Consider the following 12,633-nt stretch of genomic DNA (forward strand, 5'->3'; position numbering starts at 1 on the left):
TCATATTATAGATTATTGAATTCAGCCTCAAAAAGTTAAGTAACTTGTCCAGAGTAGTCCCCACAGCTACTAAGGGTCAGAGTTAGGATTTGTATCCAGGACTTAGTTTCTTTTTAAATAAAGTTTTATTGATGGCTTTTGTTCCTATATTAACCATATTTTTAATGTATCTTTCTCCTCCCATCCTATCCCAAAGAGCCATCCCATGTAATAAATGTATGAAGAAAGATAAAATAGGTGAGGGAGGAAGGGAGTTCTGAAAACAAAACAACATATTTTTTAAAAGCCTGGTATAATTTGCATTATCCCATACCCATGATTGCTCAGTTTTGCAAAGGAGCAGAGGGAGATACTGTCTTATAACTCTTCTTTGGGGCCAAACTCAATCATTATAATTTCACTGCATTCTACTTTGGCTGCTTATGTTGTTCTTCCCATGTATTTAGAATTTGTCATACTCTATAGTAGTTTTCCTGGGTTCGCTTATTTTTCTTTGTATCAGTTCTTGTAAGCATTCCCATGCTTCTCTGCATTTGTCATATTCTTTGTTTCTTTGTCTAATGATTACCCAGTTGACCAGGGTCTACTTTATTTCCAGTTCTTTACTACCACTAAAAGCATTTTTATTAATATTTTATGGGAGCAGCGAGGGGGGTGTGACTGTTTTTGTTATTGGCCCTCTTGAGGTATGTGCCTAGCAGTGGGAACTCTGGGGTACCCAGGCCATCCAAGTGCAAGAGTAATGCTGCTTCTGCTACATGTTGCTTCCTCTCAAGGCTGGCTTTCCCTAAAACAGGAGCAACAGAAGCTCCTGATGGCCCCATCATTGATGCTGAGCCTAGATGCATTCTGCCACCACTGTTCATGATGCTAACACACCCACTGCTCTACTTACTACTTTAGATTATCTTCCCTCTTCAATTCAAAGTGGAAAACATCCAGCCGAAAACCCAGTAAACCAATCCATAGAGATTTCATCTGTGGGGAAGGTATGGTCAAACCTACCAGCATCTTACTGAAAAAGTCCAAGAGTAATCAGGCAGCCTTTGTACCACAAGACCACAAAATATTCATGGAGGAAGCATACAATGCAGGTGAGCCTGGTATCTTCTGTCACCCCCACATAAACACACACCTGGTGCCCGAGGTTCTGAAGCCAAATGGGAGATAGTAACAGAGTGGGAGAGACTATACCAACCTCAGTGCCAAGCCATACTCAGAGAATGAGGAACCCCAGGGATATGAGGGAAAGACGGCTAATTTACAATTAAACCACTTAGGGCAAGCAATGTAAAATGGCACCGAGGGGCAAGCACATGGGTCCTGAGACCAATTCTGGTGGAGGGAAGGCCCACACATTAGTTCCATAGGCAGAGACCCTGGATAATACCTCATGGCAGGAAATATAGAGATCCTGTAGAAGGAGGGTGGGGGAAATTAGAGGAAGCAGGATCTCAGTACACTGTGAGGCTGCTTTTGGGAAGGCTGTCACCCAAGAAGGAATAGGGGATGATGGGAAGGTTACCTAGTAGAAACTTTCTCTCTAAATTTCAGTGCTTTTGATGCCACTGTCACCCCACTCTAGTTACAGCTTTGGTAAAGGGTCCAAGTGCTCCAACTTGGGGCATATGAGAGGCCCCAGGACCTCCTAGGGGGAGTGAGGGGCCTCGGCCCTTCCTATGGAATGTGAAGTACCTGGAGTATCTCTGGTAGATATGAAAGCCATAGCTAATCCTAGGGATTAATGATACTCAGGGAAAATGATAATATATCCACCTACTCCTATGCTGGCCAAAGCATAGTAAGGGAGCCTGTGGTTGAACAATCACTCACAATCACTCACAATATGGAAGAGTGAGAGAACACCAGACAGCTCTGAGTGAGCAACAGTGGTTTTAGCTTCTAAACCCGGAGTAGAGCTGGGAGATCAGGAAAGTATAGTTCAAAGAGCCCTTAGTTCTAGGGGTCAGAAGACCTGGGTTCTAGTCTCAGTACTAGCTCATTATGTGACCTCAACTAAGTCATTTCTCTGTGTCACTTTCCCCATCTATGAGAGGAGAACATTGAACTATGGTCCTTGCTAGCTCTAAGAATCTACCAATAAAACAAAGTACAATAGTATCCCATTAGATGTATGGGCCATAATTTGTTTAGTCATTCCTCAATTCCCCTGTTCCTTTCTATCTTGTCTTGTCCACTTTAGCCATCTGTTTTAAGCTTCTACGAGACTTGGGGAGTTCTGACATCCCTCGAGTGAAAATAGTAACCAAGAAACTCAACAACATGGCTAAGATGGAACAGAATATGGTACTGGAGACCATCAACGATTACTTTGTGGACAACTTAGAGGTAGGAACCTTGAAATGGAGTCATTTTAAGAGAGGCAGCTTGGCCCAGGCAGGCTTGGAAAATCAGGAGGGACCGAGATAGTACTCATAGCTTTACCATAGGCTTACTGTGTGGCCTTGAACAAATTTCTTCCCCTTGCAGAGCCTTGGATTTTGATTCTGATAAATGAGGAGTGACCCACCACTTAATCTTTAAGTTCTCTTCCAACTGTAATCATTAATCTGGTTTCATGTCAGCATTTGCCCATTGGGAATGAAACTATGTGCAAGGTATTATGTAGGACATGGCAAAAGCAGGCAAGTCACTGTTCTCACATGGTTTATCACCTAGATGAGGGACCTCTAGACAGTGACTCGTGGAATGAGCATTAGCCTTTGAGTCAGAAGGCCTGGACCAAGCCCTCATTCCTCATTTATTAGCTATGTCACCATAAGCAAATCACTTCAGTTCTCTTAGGTCTCAGGTTTTTTTTCCATCTTTTTAGTGGTCTTCTCTTCCCATGTCCTTAATGTTGGTGCTGTCCGTGGTTCTGATATTAGCATTCTTCTCTATATATATTCTTCCTTAGCAACCTCATTCACTTCCCCAGTTTTCACTACCCACTCTATGCGCATGATTCACAACTCTCCTGTCCCAGTAGCTTTGCACTGGATGTACCCCATGCCTAGGAGGCACACCTTCACCTCCATCTCTTTGAATTCCTCATTTCCTTCAAGACTCAGCACAGATACCTCCTTCTAATGTTTGTTGTTGACTTCTCCTACCTGGAGTCTTTTCTGTTCCACTTCCTCCACCACTACTTTCCACCCAAAACTATGTTGTACATATTTTGTAGTTACATAACATACATACATATACATATATATGTAGGTACATGAACATATTTCCTTAACCTTAGATCCTAAGTTCTTTGAGAGCAGAGACAGGTTCTCATTTTGTCTCTGGATCCATAGAGCCTAGCACAGTGCCCAACAACATTGTTCTCAGTACTTAATAAGAGATTGCTGATCAACTGCTTGGTCTCTAATGCCTGTCTGTTATTCTCCTTCCACTTAGGATCTCTGATCCCACACTTTCATTTGCCTACAAAAAACATCTCTGCATTTTCAATCACACTATCACCTCAAATTCAACCTGTCTCAACTATATTCCTGTCTCAAATTGAAAAACATTTCCTTCTCACTCATCCTTTAAATTACAACTCAAAGGCTGCATCCTCTAGGAAGATTCCCCTAATCCCCTGCTTTGGTAATAACCTTCCCCCTCAGACCTGGTGTAGCTCTCTATTTTGTAACTATTCAATACAATTTGAAATAGCTCATTCATGTATTCAAGGAAGAGAAATATATATATATATATATGTAGCTTATTCTCAGAGAATTGACCTAACAAGTCTACTATTGATATCCAACAAAGGATATACTGAGGATATGCACATATCTGTGACTTAGCTGTTCTGGGTTCTAGTCTTCTGTCTCGACCCTGGGCTATGTCTCAGATTCTGGGCAAGTCACTTAACCTCTGTCTGCTTCAGTTTCCTCAGCTGTAAAACGGAGGTAATAATAGCACTCAGGGTTGTTGGGAGAAGCAAAGCAATAATATTTGTAAAGTGCATAGCACAGTGGCTGGCACACAGTAGGTACTTAATAAATTCTTGTTACCTTCCTCTTTACGCCATGGCCCATGTAAGTTCAAAGCAGAAAGTGGTCAGCTGTGCTAGGACAAGTCTGGTTGTGAGTTGTCTACTGCTTCCCTCATGCCTGGAGGTGCATTCCTTTATACTTGAGAACAAACAGTACATTCAGATGTACTTAATAAATGTGTCAATCATAAGTACGCCAGAGAAGACTAGCTGCCCAGGATGGTACAATTTATTTGATGCTTAGGGTTACTCCTTAATGGATTCACCACTCACTCTGGTTCATTCGGTTGGCTTGTCACCACCTTTCTCTCTCTCTCTCTCTCTCTCTTTCTCTCTCTCTCTCTCTCTCTCTCTCTGTGTGTGTGTGTGTGTGTGTGTGTGTGTCTGTCTGTCTGTCTGTCTGACTCTCTCTCTCTCTCTGTGTGTCTGTCTGTCTCTGTCTCTGTCTCTGTCTCTGTCTCTCTCTCTCTCTCTCTCTCTCTCTCTCTCTCTCCATAAGCTGTGTCCCATGTCATGTGTAACCTATGGCCCAGTGCCCCATGCTCTAGGTTTATACATACCTTGTTCTGTCTTGGGAGCTTCTTAAAATGCATTCTTTGGCTCATTTGTCCCCAATCATAGTAGCCCCTAGAAATCTCTATAGCTCATGGATAGGTCTCACAATTGGGTCAAAGGTCATTTAGACCCTGTACAAGCATCCAGCTAACAACATGTTTCAGCCACAGGACAACTTTTAATTCCATACCACGGAAAATGTAAGCAAACTAAAGGACTCACAATAACCCATAAATAGTCATCATAATTCTCCTTCCCTCCCCAGTACTACCTAAGAGTTTGGAACTCCCCAAAAGGAATTTAATGCTCAGGTTCACTAGAGAAGGCAGAGACTACAAGTTGTAGTGAAATTTCTAATGTGCATCGATAGATAGGGTTTCCTTCATCTACCGATGAAAACACAGGTGCAGACCACTAATGACAAGAAATTATTCCATGGCATCTTAAACTTATTATTCCAAGTTTACAGATGAAGTAACTTAGATCTCAATCACAAGAACCAGACATAGAGCTCAAACCCATGTCTCTTGACCAAATCCAGTACTCTGTAATAAATTACAATGGTGGGCACGTCTAACTAGTGGGAGAGAAGTTTGGGGCATGAGGAGCTTTCCCCAGAGCCCTTCAAATCTTACCCAGAAGTCAGTCACTGATGTTTAAAGTCATTTCCAATCTCCCCCTCATCAAGCCACATTTCTGTTCATTAGTGACTCTTTTCTCTCTGTCACTTACAGCTTTCTGCCAAGCACAGGTACCGATTATTCCAGGTCCTTGAGAGCATCATCCTTGATGCTCCATATATCCAGAATGACTGGGGAGAAAGATTTATTGGGCTTGCTTTGGAAAACATGACCAAGACCACGGTAAGGACCTTTTCTGTAAGAGGTTTGACCTGGGACCTTTGAAAACAGAAAGTCTCTCCTTCATCTAAAACATACTCATGCAGTCATACACACACACACACACACACACACACACACACACACACACGCACATGCACACGCACACATGCACGCACGCAAGCACACGCACACACACACACTCACTCACACACCTGGACTCACAATCACTAGACTTGGGCTCAAATTCACTTATTAAGCACCTACTGTATGTTGAACATGGCTTTTGGAATATAAAATTTTAATAAGAAACAGTCTATTCTAAGGCAGCCTACAGTCTATGCCTACCATTACACGATAAATATATTCTGAGTGAGGTCCCAAGAAGGCTGTTGCTAAGAGCAAGAATGAAGGAAGGTTTCCAACTACTTGGCTTATAAATGACTTTGAACGGCTAACCTCATCTCTCAGCTTCAGTTTCCAGAATTGGTAAAATAGGATCATGAGACCTGTACTACATAACCATTAGGATACTTGAGAAAACAGGTCTATAAACTAGTTTAAAGCACTATAGAAATTTTAGATAACCTAGGCAAGGAAGAGACAGATTACTGAACAAAGGGGGTGCGGGTAGAAGGGAATCCTCTCTTGTCCTGCCCCCTACATTGGTAATGGAGTCTTGCAACAAAAGTCCATGGCTACATACACCCAATTATGAATAATGGCCAATCTATTCCATTTCAGCTCCTACTGTTTATTGAACCTCTTGTAACTTCCATTCTTAGCCCCTGAGTTTGTTTCCTTTGGGAGCCAAGAAGAACAAATCTAATCATCTTTCCACATTACAATCCTTCAGATATTCAAAGTGAGGGCTTGTGTCAAATTAAATGTCTGATTTGTATGTCCCCAAAGCTGGTCTTCCTCACTTCACTATTTCTGTCAGTGACATCATTGTTTGCTCAGACTGCCATAGTGGAAATCTTAAAATTCTCATCACTGACCCTACCCCCTCATCCCTCATATCCATTCAGTTACCAAGCTATGCCATATCTCTGTGCCATATCCCTTCTTCCTCCTTATTCCCTTTGTCACCATCCTGGTACAAGCCTGGACTATTCTACAATAGCATCCCAGCAGCCCTGCCTATCTCCACCCTCTTTTACCTCTAGTCCTTCATATGCTGCCAGACTAAATTTACTGATGTCACGGACATGCTCAAAATCCTTGAGTGACTGACTCCCTATTACTACAGAGGAAATCCCAAACACTCTTTAGCCTGACATTCAAGGCTTTCCACAATCTGGTGCCCTACCTTTCCAGTCTGATGTCATAATTCTCTTCTTTCCTCATACCCTATGGTCTGGTTCACTGGACCACCCTCTGGCCCCTAAATGCAGTACACTTTCTCATTTCTGTACCTTTGCTCAAATTATTCTCTGTCCTTGCAATCTATTTATCCTTCTCTGCACCTACTGAAATCCCACCCCTGCATCAAAACCCAGATGCCAACTTCAGAGAAGCCTTCCCAACCTTTCTTTGCCCCCTCAGAGCTTGGATAGCACTATGAATGTTTCAAATGCACCTGGCATGTACATTTGTAGTATAGTCATCCTGTATTGCACATATAGTGTCATACCCTCCATCATACAGTTAGCTCCATGAGAGAAGGAACATATCCTATCTAAGCTTTGTATCTCCTGTAGTACCTAATATAGTAGGAGCTTAATAAATATTTTACTTAAATTTACTTAAATTATAAATTACTTAAATAATTATAACTATTCTTTACATTGAGAAACAAATCACCTATTCTCTCTCTCTCTCTCCCCTAACAAGGGTGTGTGCTGTGAAGTAGGTAGCATAGAAATGATAATGACTTGTTTAAAGTAACATACCAGTAATAGTAGTAGTGGTGGTGGTAATGGTAGTGGTGATAGCAGTAGCAGTAGGTATGCTAGGTAGCGTAAGAGAAGAGTACCAGGTCTGGAAGACGGATCTTCCTGAGTTCAAATTCAGCCTCAGACACTAGCTGTGTGACCTTGAGCAAGTCACTTAACCCTGTTTGCCTCAGTTTCCTCAACTGTAAAATGAAGGGGAGAAGGAAATGGCAAACCACTCCAGTATCATTGCCAAGAAAACCCCAAATTGGGGTCATGAATTTACTGAACAAACTGAAATGACTGAACAAGACATAGTAGCAGTAATAGTAATTAGTAATAATGGTAATACCTAATAATAGTAATATTAGAAATAATTATAATCATTCACATTTGCAGATACTTTGAAGGTTTACAAAACATTATCCAAACCACAGTCCCGTAGGGGATATAGGATGAGTATACTATCCCTATTTTACGGAGGAATAGACCGAATCTCAAAGAAGTAAAATGACTCACACATCACTCCATGACCAACAAATGTGTCAGAATCAAGACATGAACAAATGTTCTCTGACCTAAGGGTGCTATAGGGTCCTCTCCACTACAATGCAGCCATCCAGTGAAATGAACTCCAGATCCAGTCCTATGTAAGAAACTCTTTCCTGGCTGGTGTTCTTCGCACAAAGCCACCCTAGCTCTTTCTGACTGAGACAATTTAACATCTTCCTTGAATATGGATGCATATTAAGATGATGGAGAAGTCTCTCTCCGTGGCTGGCCTTAGAAAGCAGTGAGACCCCATAGCTACCTCACTCGTACCAATAATGGTCATGGGCCACAGTTTTCTCATCTGTACAATGGTAGTGTGTGTGTGTGTGTGTCTGTGTGTGTGTGTGTGTGTGTGTGTGTGTCTGTGTGTGTGTGTTGTCCAGACCTTTGAATTAGCATTGGGAACTTCTGATGAGGAAATTCTCTTTCCAAGACAGAATTCTCTCAACATCTGTTCTGCAACTTAATTGTTTTAGAAGGGTAGTTGTGACACTGCAACTCTAAAGGACATGCCCACAGTCACACAGCCAGTATACGTCAGAGATGTGAGACGCAACACTGGGTCCTCTGACTCCAAGTCTATGCCATAATGTCTTTTCGGAGAAGGATTATATACATAGTAATAATATATCATCATTTCTATCTCATAGAATAATCATAATACCAATAGCTAACATTTATATAGAGCCTACTATGTGCCAGACATTGTGCTAAGTGCTTTACAAATATAATCTCATTTGATCCTCATGACAACTCTGGGAGGGTAGATCCTGTTATTATCCCCATTTTATAGATGAGGAGACTGAGGAAGTCAGAATGTAAGTGTCTTAGTCAAGGTCACATAACTAGTAAGTACCTGAGGCTGAATCTGAACTCAGGTCTTCCTAACTCCAAGCCTGGTGCTCTGCCTGCTGTATCCCATAGCTATCTCTACAGCACCCTTAAAGGGTGCTTATATGCCCTATTCTACCCAAAGTCTTTGCTGATGCCCACCAGCTGCCAGTGATGCCCTCCTTCTCCAATAACATCCTTCTATTTGACTACTTTATATTTATTTGGCATTTGTTCTGTAGACATTTCTATATGTGCATGTTGTCTCTGTCTTTAGAATGTAAATTCTCCATAGACAGAGACTCTTTTACGTTTATCTTTGTGTCTCCAGAGTCTGGCACAGTGGCCTGGCACATAGTAGATGCTCAATAAATATTTGCTGATTGACTACAGAGATGTGTGTACTATACAGATAGCACATAGAAAATACTGTGAATATTTATTATGCACCAGGCATTGTCCTAAGCATGGGATACAAAGAAAGGCATAAGGCTATCACTGCCCTCAAGGAGCTCACCGTCTAATGGGGGAGAATATACATAAAAACAGAATGTGGAAGCAGGGAATAGCCTAGTACAATAATATCACACAGGTGGGATGGGGAAATGATCTGAGCAGGTGTAAATTTCTGGGTTGATTTCATCTTGCTGAGTTTCTGGAGATGGTGGAGTGTCCAGGAAAGCAGCTAAGTGGAAAACGATGAGGAAAATGCCCTGAGTGACCTCCTTAAATGATGGAGGACATGTGCAGAGCTCCCAGAAACCCACCTCCCACCCTCTCTAATTAGCGGAAGGGAGGGGCCCCAGGGATGGGGGTCCTGAGGTATGACATAATTCCTGTGATTTTTCCATATGCCTTAAGAAATAATCATGTTTGTAGGAAAATTTGAAAATCATTCAAGAAATTTATTCTTCTAAAAGTATGTATGTAAAATTAAAATGAATTCTTCTAAAAGCCCCCAAAATAACCAACAGCCTTCAGCACTAGACAAGGGAAAAAAGTTCCATGAGAGCTTGAGGAACAGAGGTAAACCGCCAGTTCTGTGTGTTTCTAGGTAAATCAATGAATAATTCACAGATGTCAGGACCAAGTTCACCAAGATGTGTACAATGGCAGAGCCCATAGCATTTATGTAAACAAGGAATTCATCTATGAAGGAAGTTACTGTCAAGCCTCAATTACTTAGGGACTAATTATCCCATTTATGGAAGAAAAAGGTTCTTTTTAGTCATTTAATTCGAAACAGTTACTACTTTCTCTCACTATCTACCCTGCCATTGTCAATTACCAAGAGCATTTGACATGGGTATGTGCAGGCCACTGTGGCAAAAAGGCTGTTAAGAGTTAGATGACTAAAAAGAAGCTTTCAAAATATTTTTTGGATTTCACTTACTTGTCTTGATTGACATGTAAAATGTAAGTTGCTGTCCAATTATTAAAAGACTAATTCACTTCAAAAACAATAAAATACTGTGTATGATGTTAGATGCTCAGTGACTATCATTTGCCACATAAGACTTCTGGCCCACATGCTTGTCTTAATCAGGTTTTCCCCCTCCCCCTCTGCTGCCCTAGGAACTAGAAGATATTTATCAGGATGCTGCCAGCAACGTGCTCTTGGCTATGTGCAAACACTCTTGGAATCTAGTGTTCAGCAAGCTGGAGGAAGATTTCCTAACTGGCATTTTCCCCCATCGCAGCCTTTTCTATGTGATGGGCATCATCTCCACCAATGGTTTGCTTCTTCCTATGTGACTTCAATGGTCCCCAATACACTGAGTTCAATGTTCAGTCCACAGGGTGGCAGGTCTAAAATCCAGGGTCAAAAACCCTGATTTGATGTTCACATTGTCAATCACCCTCTGCAGAATTATGGCTAATTATAGTAGCTAGCTGGGCATGGAGTCAGAAAGACCTCAATTCAAATCTAGCCTCCAATCTGACCATGTGACCCTGAACAAGTCATATAATGGCTGTCTGCCTCAATTTCTTCAATTGTAAAATGTGGATAATTATAGCACCTACCTCCCAGGGTTGTTTTGAGGATCAATGAGATAATTGTAAAGTGCTTATCATAGTTCCTGACACAAAGTAAGTGCTATATAAGTGGTAGCTATTAGTGTATCAGAAAAGAGAAGTGGTGATAAATAGGAAAGAGACAAGGATGAACTTGGGTGAATGGGAGGATGGTGATATCTCAGAAAATATAAAAGAAGTTTGGAAAAGGGACAGGTTTAGGGGAGAAATTAATTCCATTTTGGACCTGTTGAGTTTGGAGATGTTGATGGAGCATCAATTAGGAGATATCAGTCAGGAAGCAGGCAATGGAAGCCTGGAGTTAAGGAGGATGATTGAGGTTAAATATATAGATTTGGGCATCACCTGCTCTGGAAGGTAATAAAATCTTCAAGAGAATAAATATAAAGGTGAGAAGGCTCAGGACAAAATCTTGAGGAACAATCATACTTAGATGGCAAGACATGGGTGAAGAGTCAGAGAAGTAGAAGTTTGAGAAGAAATGTTCAGAGAGGTAGGAAGACCAGTGTCACAAGCTAAGGTAGAAGAGAGTATCCAAAGGAAGGGAGTGGTTATCAGTGTCACAGACTACAGAAAGGCAAGTCAAGTAGGGGGATGACTAAGAAATGGCCATTGGGCTTAGCAGTTAAAGCCTTGGTAACCTTGGTGAAGAAGATTTTTGGTACATAAGAGGAAGCAGAAATCAGATTGAAAAAAGGACTAAGGAGTGAGTGAGTGGTAAGGAAGTGGGGGCAGAAAGTGTGAGCAATTCTCTACAAGAATCTGGCACTGAAAGGGAGGGTGGAGATCTATGGTGGTAGCTTAAGGTAATAGCAGCATTAAGGGTATTTTAAGAATGAAATAGACCTGAGAATATTCATCGGCAGTTAGGAAGGAGCCAGTACATATATGAGGAAAATGGAGAGAGGGGTAGAGAAGAGGAGAGGAGGGGAAAGGAAAAAGGAGTGGAGAAGAGAGAAGAGGGGAGGAGAGGGAGTAGAGAAGATGAGGGAAGAGGAGAGGAAAAGGGAAGGGAGGGGAGGGGAGAGGGGAGTAGAGGAGAGGAGAGAGGAGAATAAGAAGGCTGCTAAGTGCTTTACAAATATTATCTCATTTATAAATATTATCTCATGTCTTAGAAGAAATGAAATTATACAAGTAGAGGGGCTAGCCTTGGAAAAGAGGACCACTTCTTCCTTAGAGGGGTAAGGGATTGGATGAAATTATTGAGAGGCTTGGAGGTACGGAATAGAGATGAGGAACTTTGTGATGGATGGCCTCCATTTTCTTCATTAAGTGAGAAGCCAAGGCCATCTGTTGAGAGGTAGAGAACTAAGAGTGACATTAGAGGTTTAAGGAGAAAAGGAGGAGTTTGGGACCAGCAACTGAGAGGAATGGGGCAAGCAAACAAGTATAAACGATTTTCCTTCCATCAATGAGGGTCCCATTGGGATTCAATAATTTGGATTTATAGGGGATGCAATCCATGAAGGAGCAGATGTGGCAGCACCTATAGGATGAGCAGAAAAAGGCAGATAATGGGTAGGGTGATTTTGGGTTTGGCATAGAGGTGGGGGGTGGTCATTGGTGAGGAAGACAAGAGGACAAAGGGACTCAAGGTTGCAGGAAAAGGTGAAGTTGACCCAGTAAAAGAGTCTAGAGTCAAAGCTGCAAAGGGAATAAATGAGGCCAGAAACAGATGTGGTAAGCTGGAGGAATGGAGGGTTTGGCAACAAAGGATAGATTTAGAAGGGAGAGAGTAGAACTCTAGAATGAAGAGAGGCAAAGTGGCACAGTGTATCAGAGGAATTGACTTGGAGTCAGAAAACTATGGGTTTGGATCCCTTCTTGGACGTATGCCAGCCATGTGAACCTGGGCAAAACATAGGTTTGGATCTTTTCTAGGATACGTACTAGATATATGATGTTTAGAAACTGACAGCCTTACTCAGCCTCATTTTCTCTCTCTGTA

The 12,633-nt window shown here is 41.8% G+C and overlaps 1 protein-coding gene across 1 annotated transcript in view; it reads left to right on the top strand.

Annotated features, from left to right (window-relative positions):
* The first annotated feature begins 991 nt into the window (after positions 1–991).
* The window catches only part of LOC118828900 (maestro heat-like repeat family member 5), a 97,394-nt gene continuing 85,752 nt past the window's right edge, over positions 992–12,633 (top strand). The window contains exons 1-4 of the mRNA XM_036735787.1: positions 992–1,094; positions 2,204–2,349; positions 5,281–5,409; positions 10,221–10,380. Of these exons, the coding sequence (XP_036591682.1) occupies positions 992–1,094; positions 2,204–2,349; positions 5,281–5,409; positions 10,221–10,380 (538 nt within the window). The remainder of the gene's footprint in view (positions 1,095–2,203; positions 2,350–5,280; positions 5,410–10,220; positions 10,381–12,633) is intronic.

The sequence above is a fragment of the Trichosurus vulpecula genome, chromosome 1 (genome assembly GCF_011100635.1).
Source record: "Trichosurus vulpecula isolate mTriVul1 chromosome 1, mTriVul1.pri, whole genome shotgun sequence".
Classification (NCBI taxonomy): Eukaryota; Metazoa; Chordata; class Mammalia; order Diprotodontia; family Phalangeridae; genus Trichosurus; species Trichosurus vulpecula.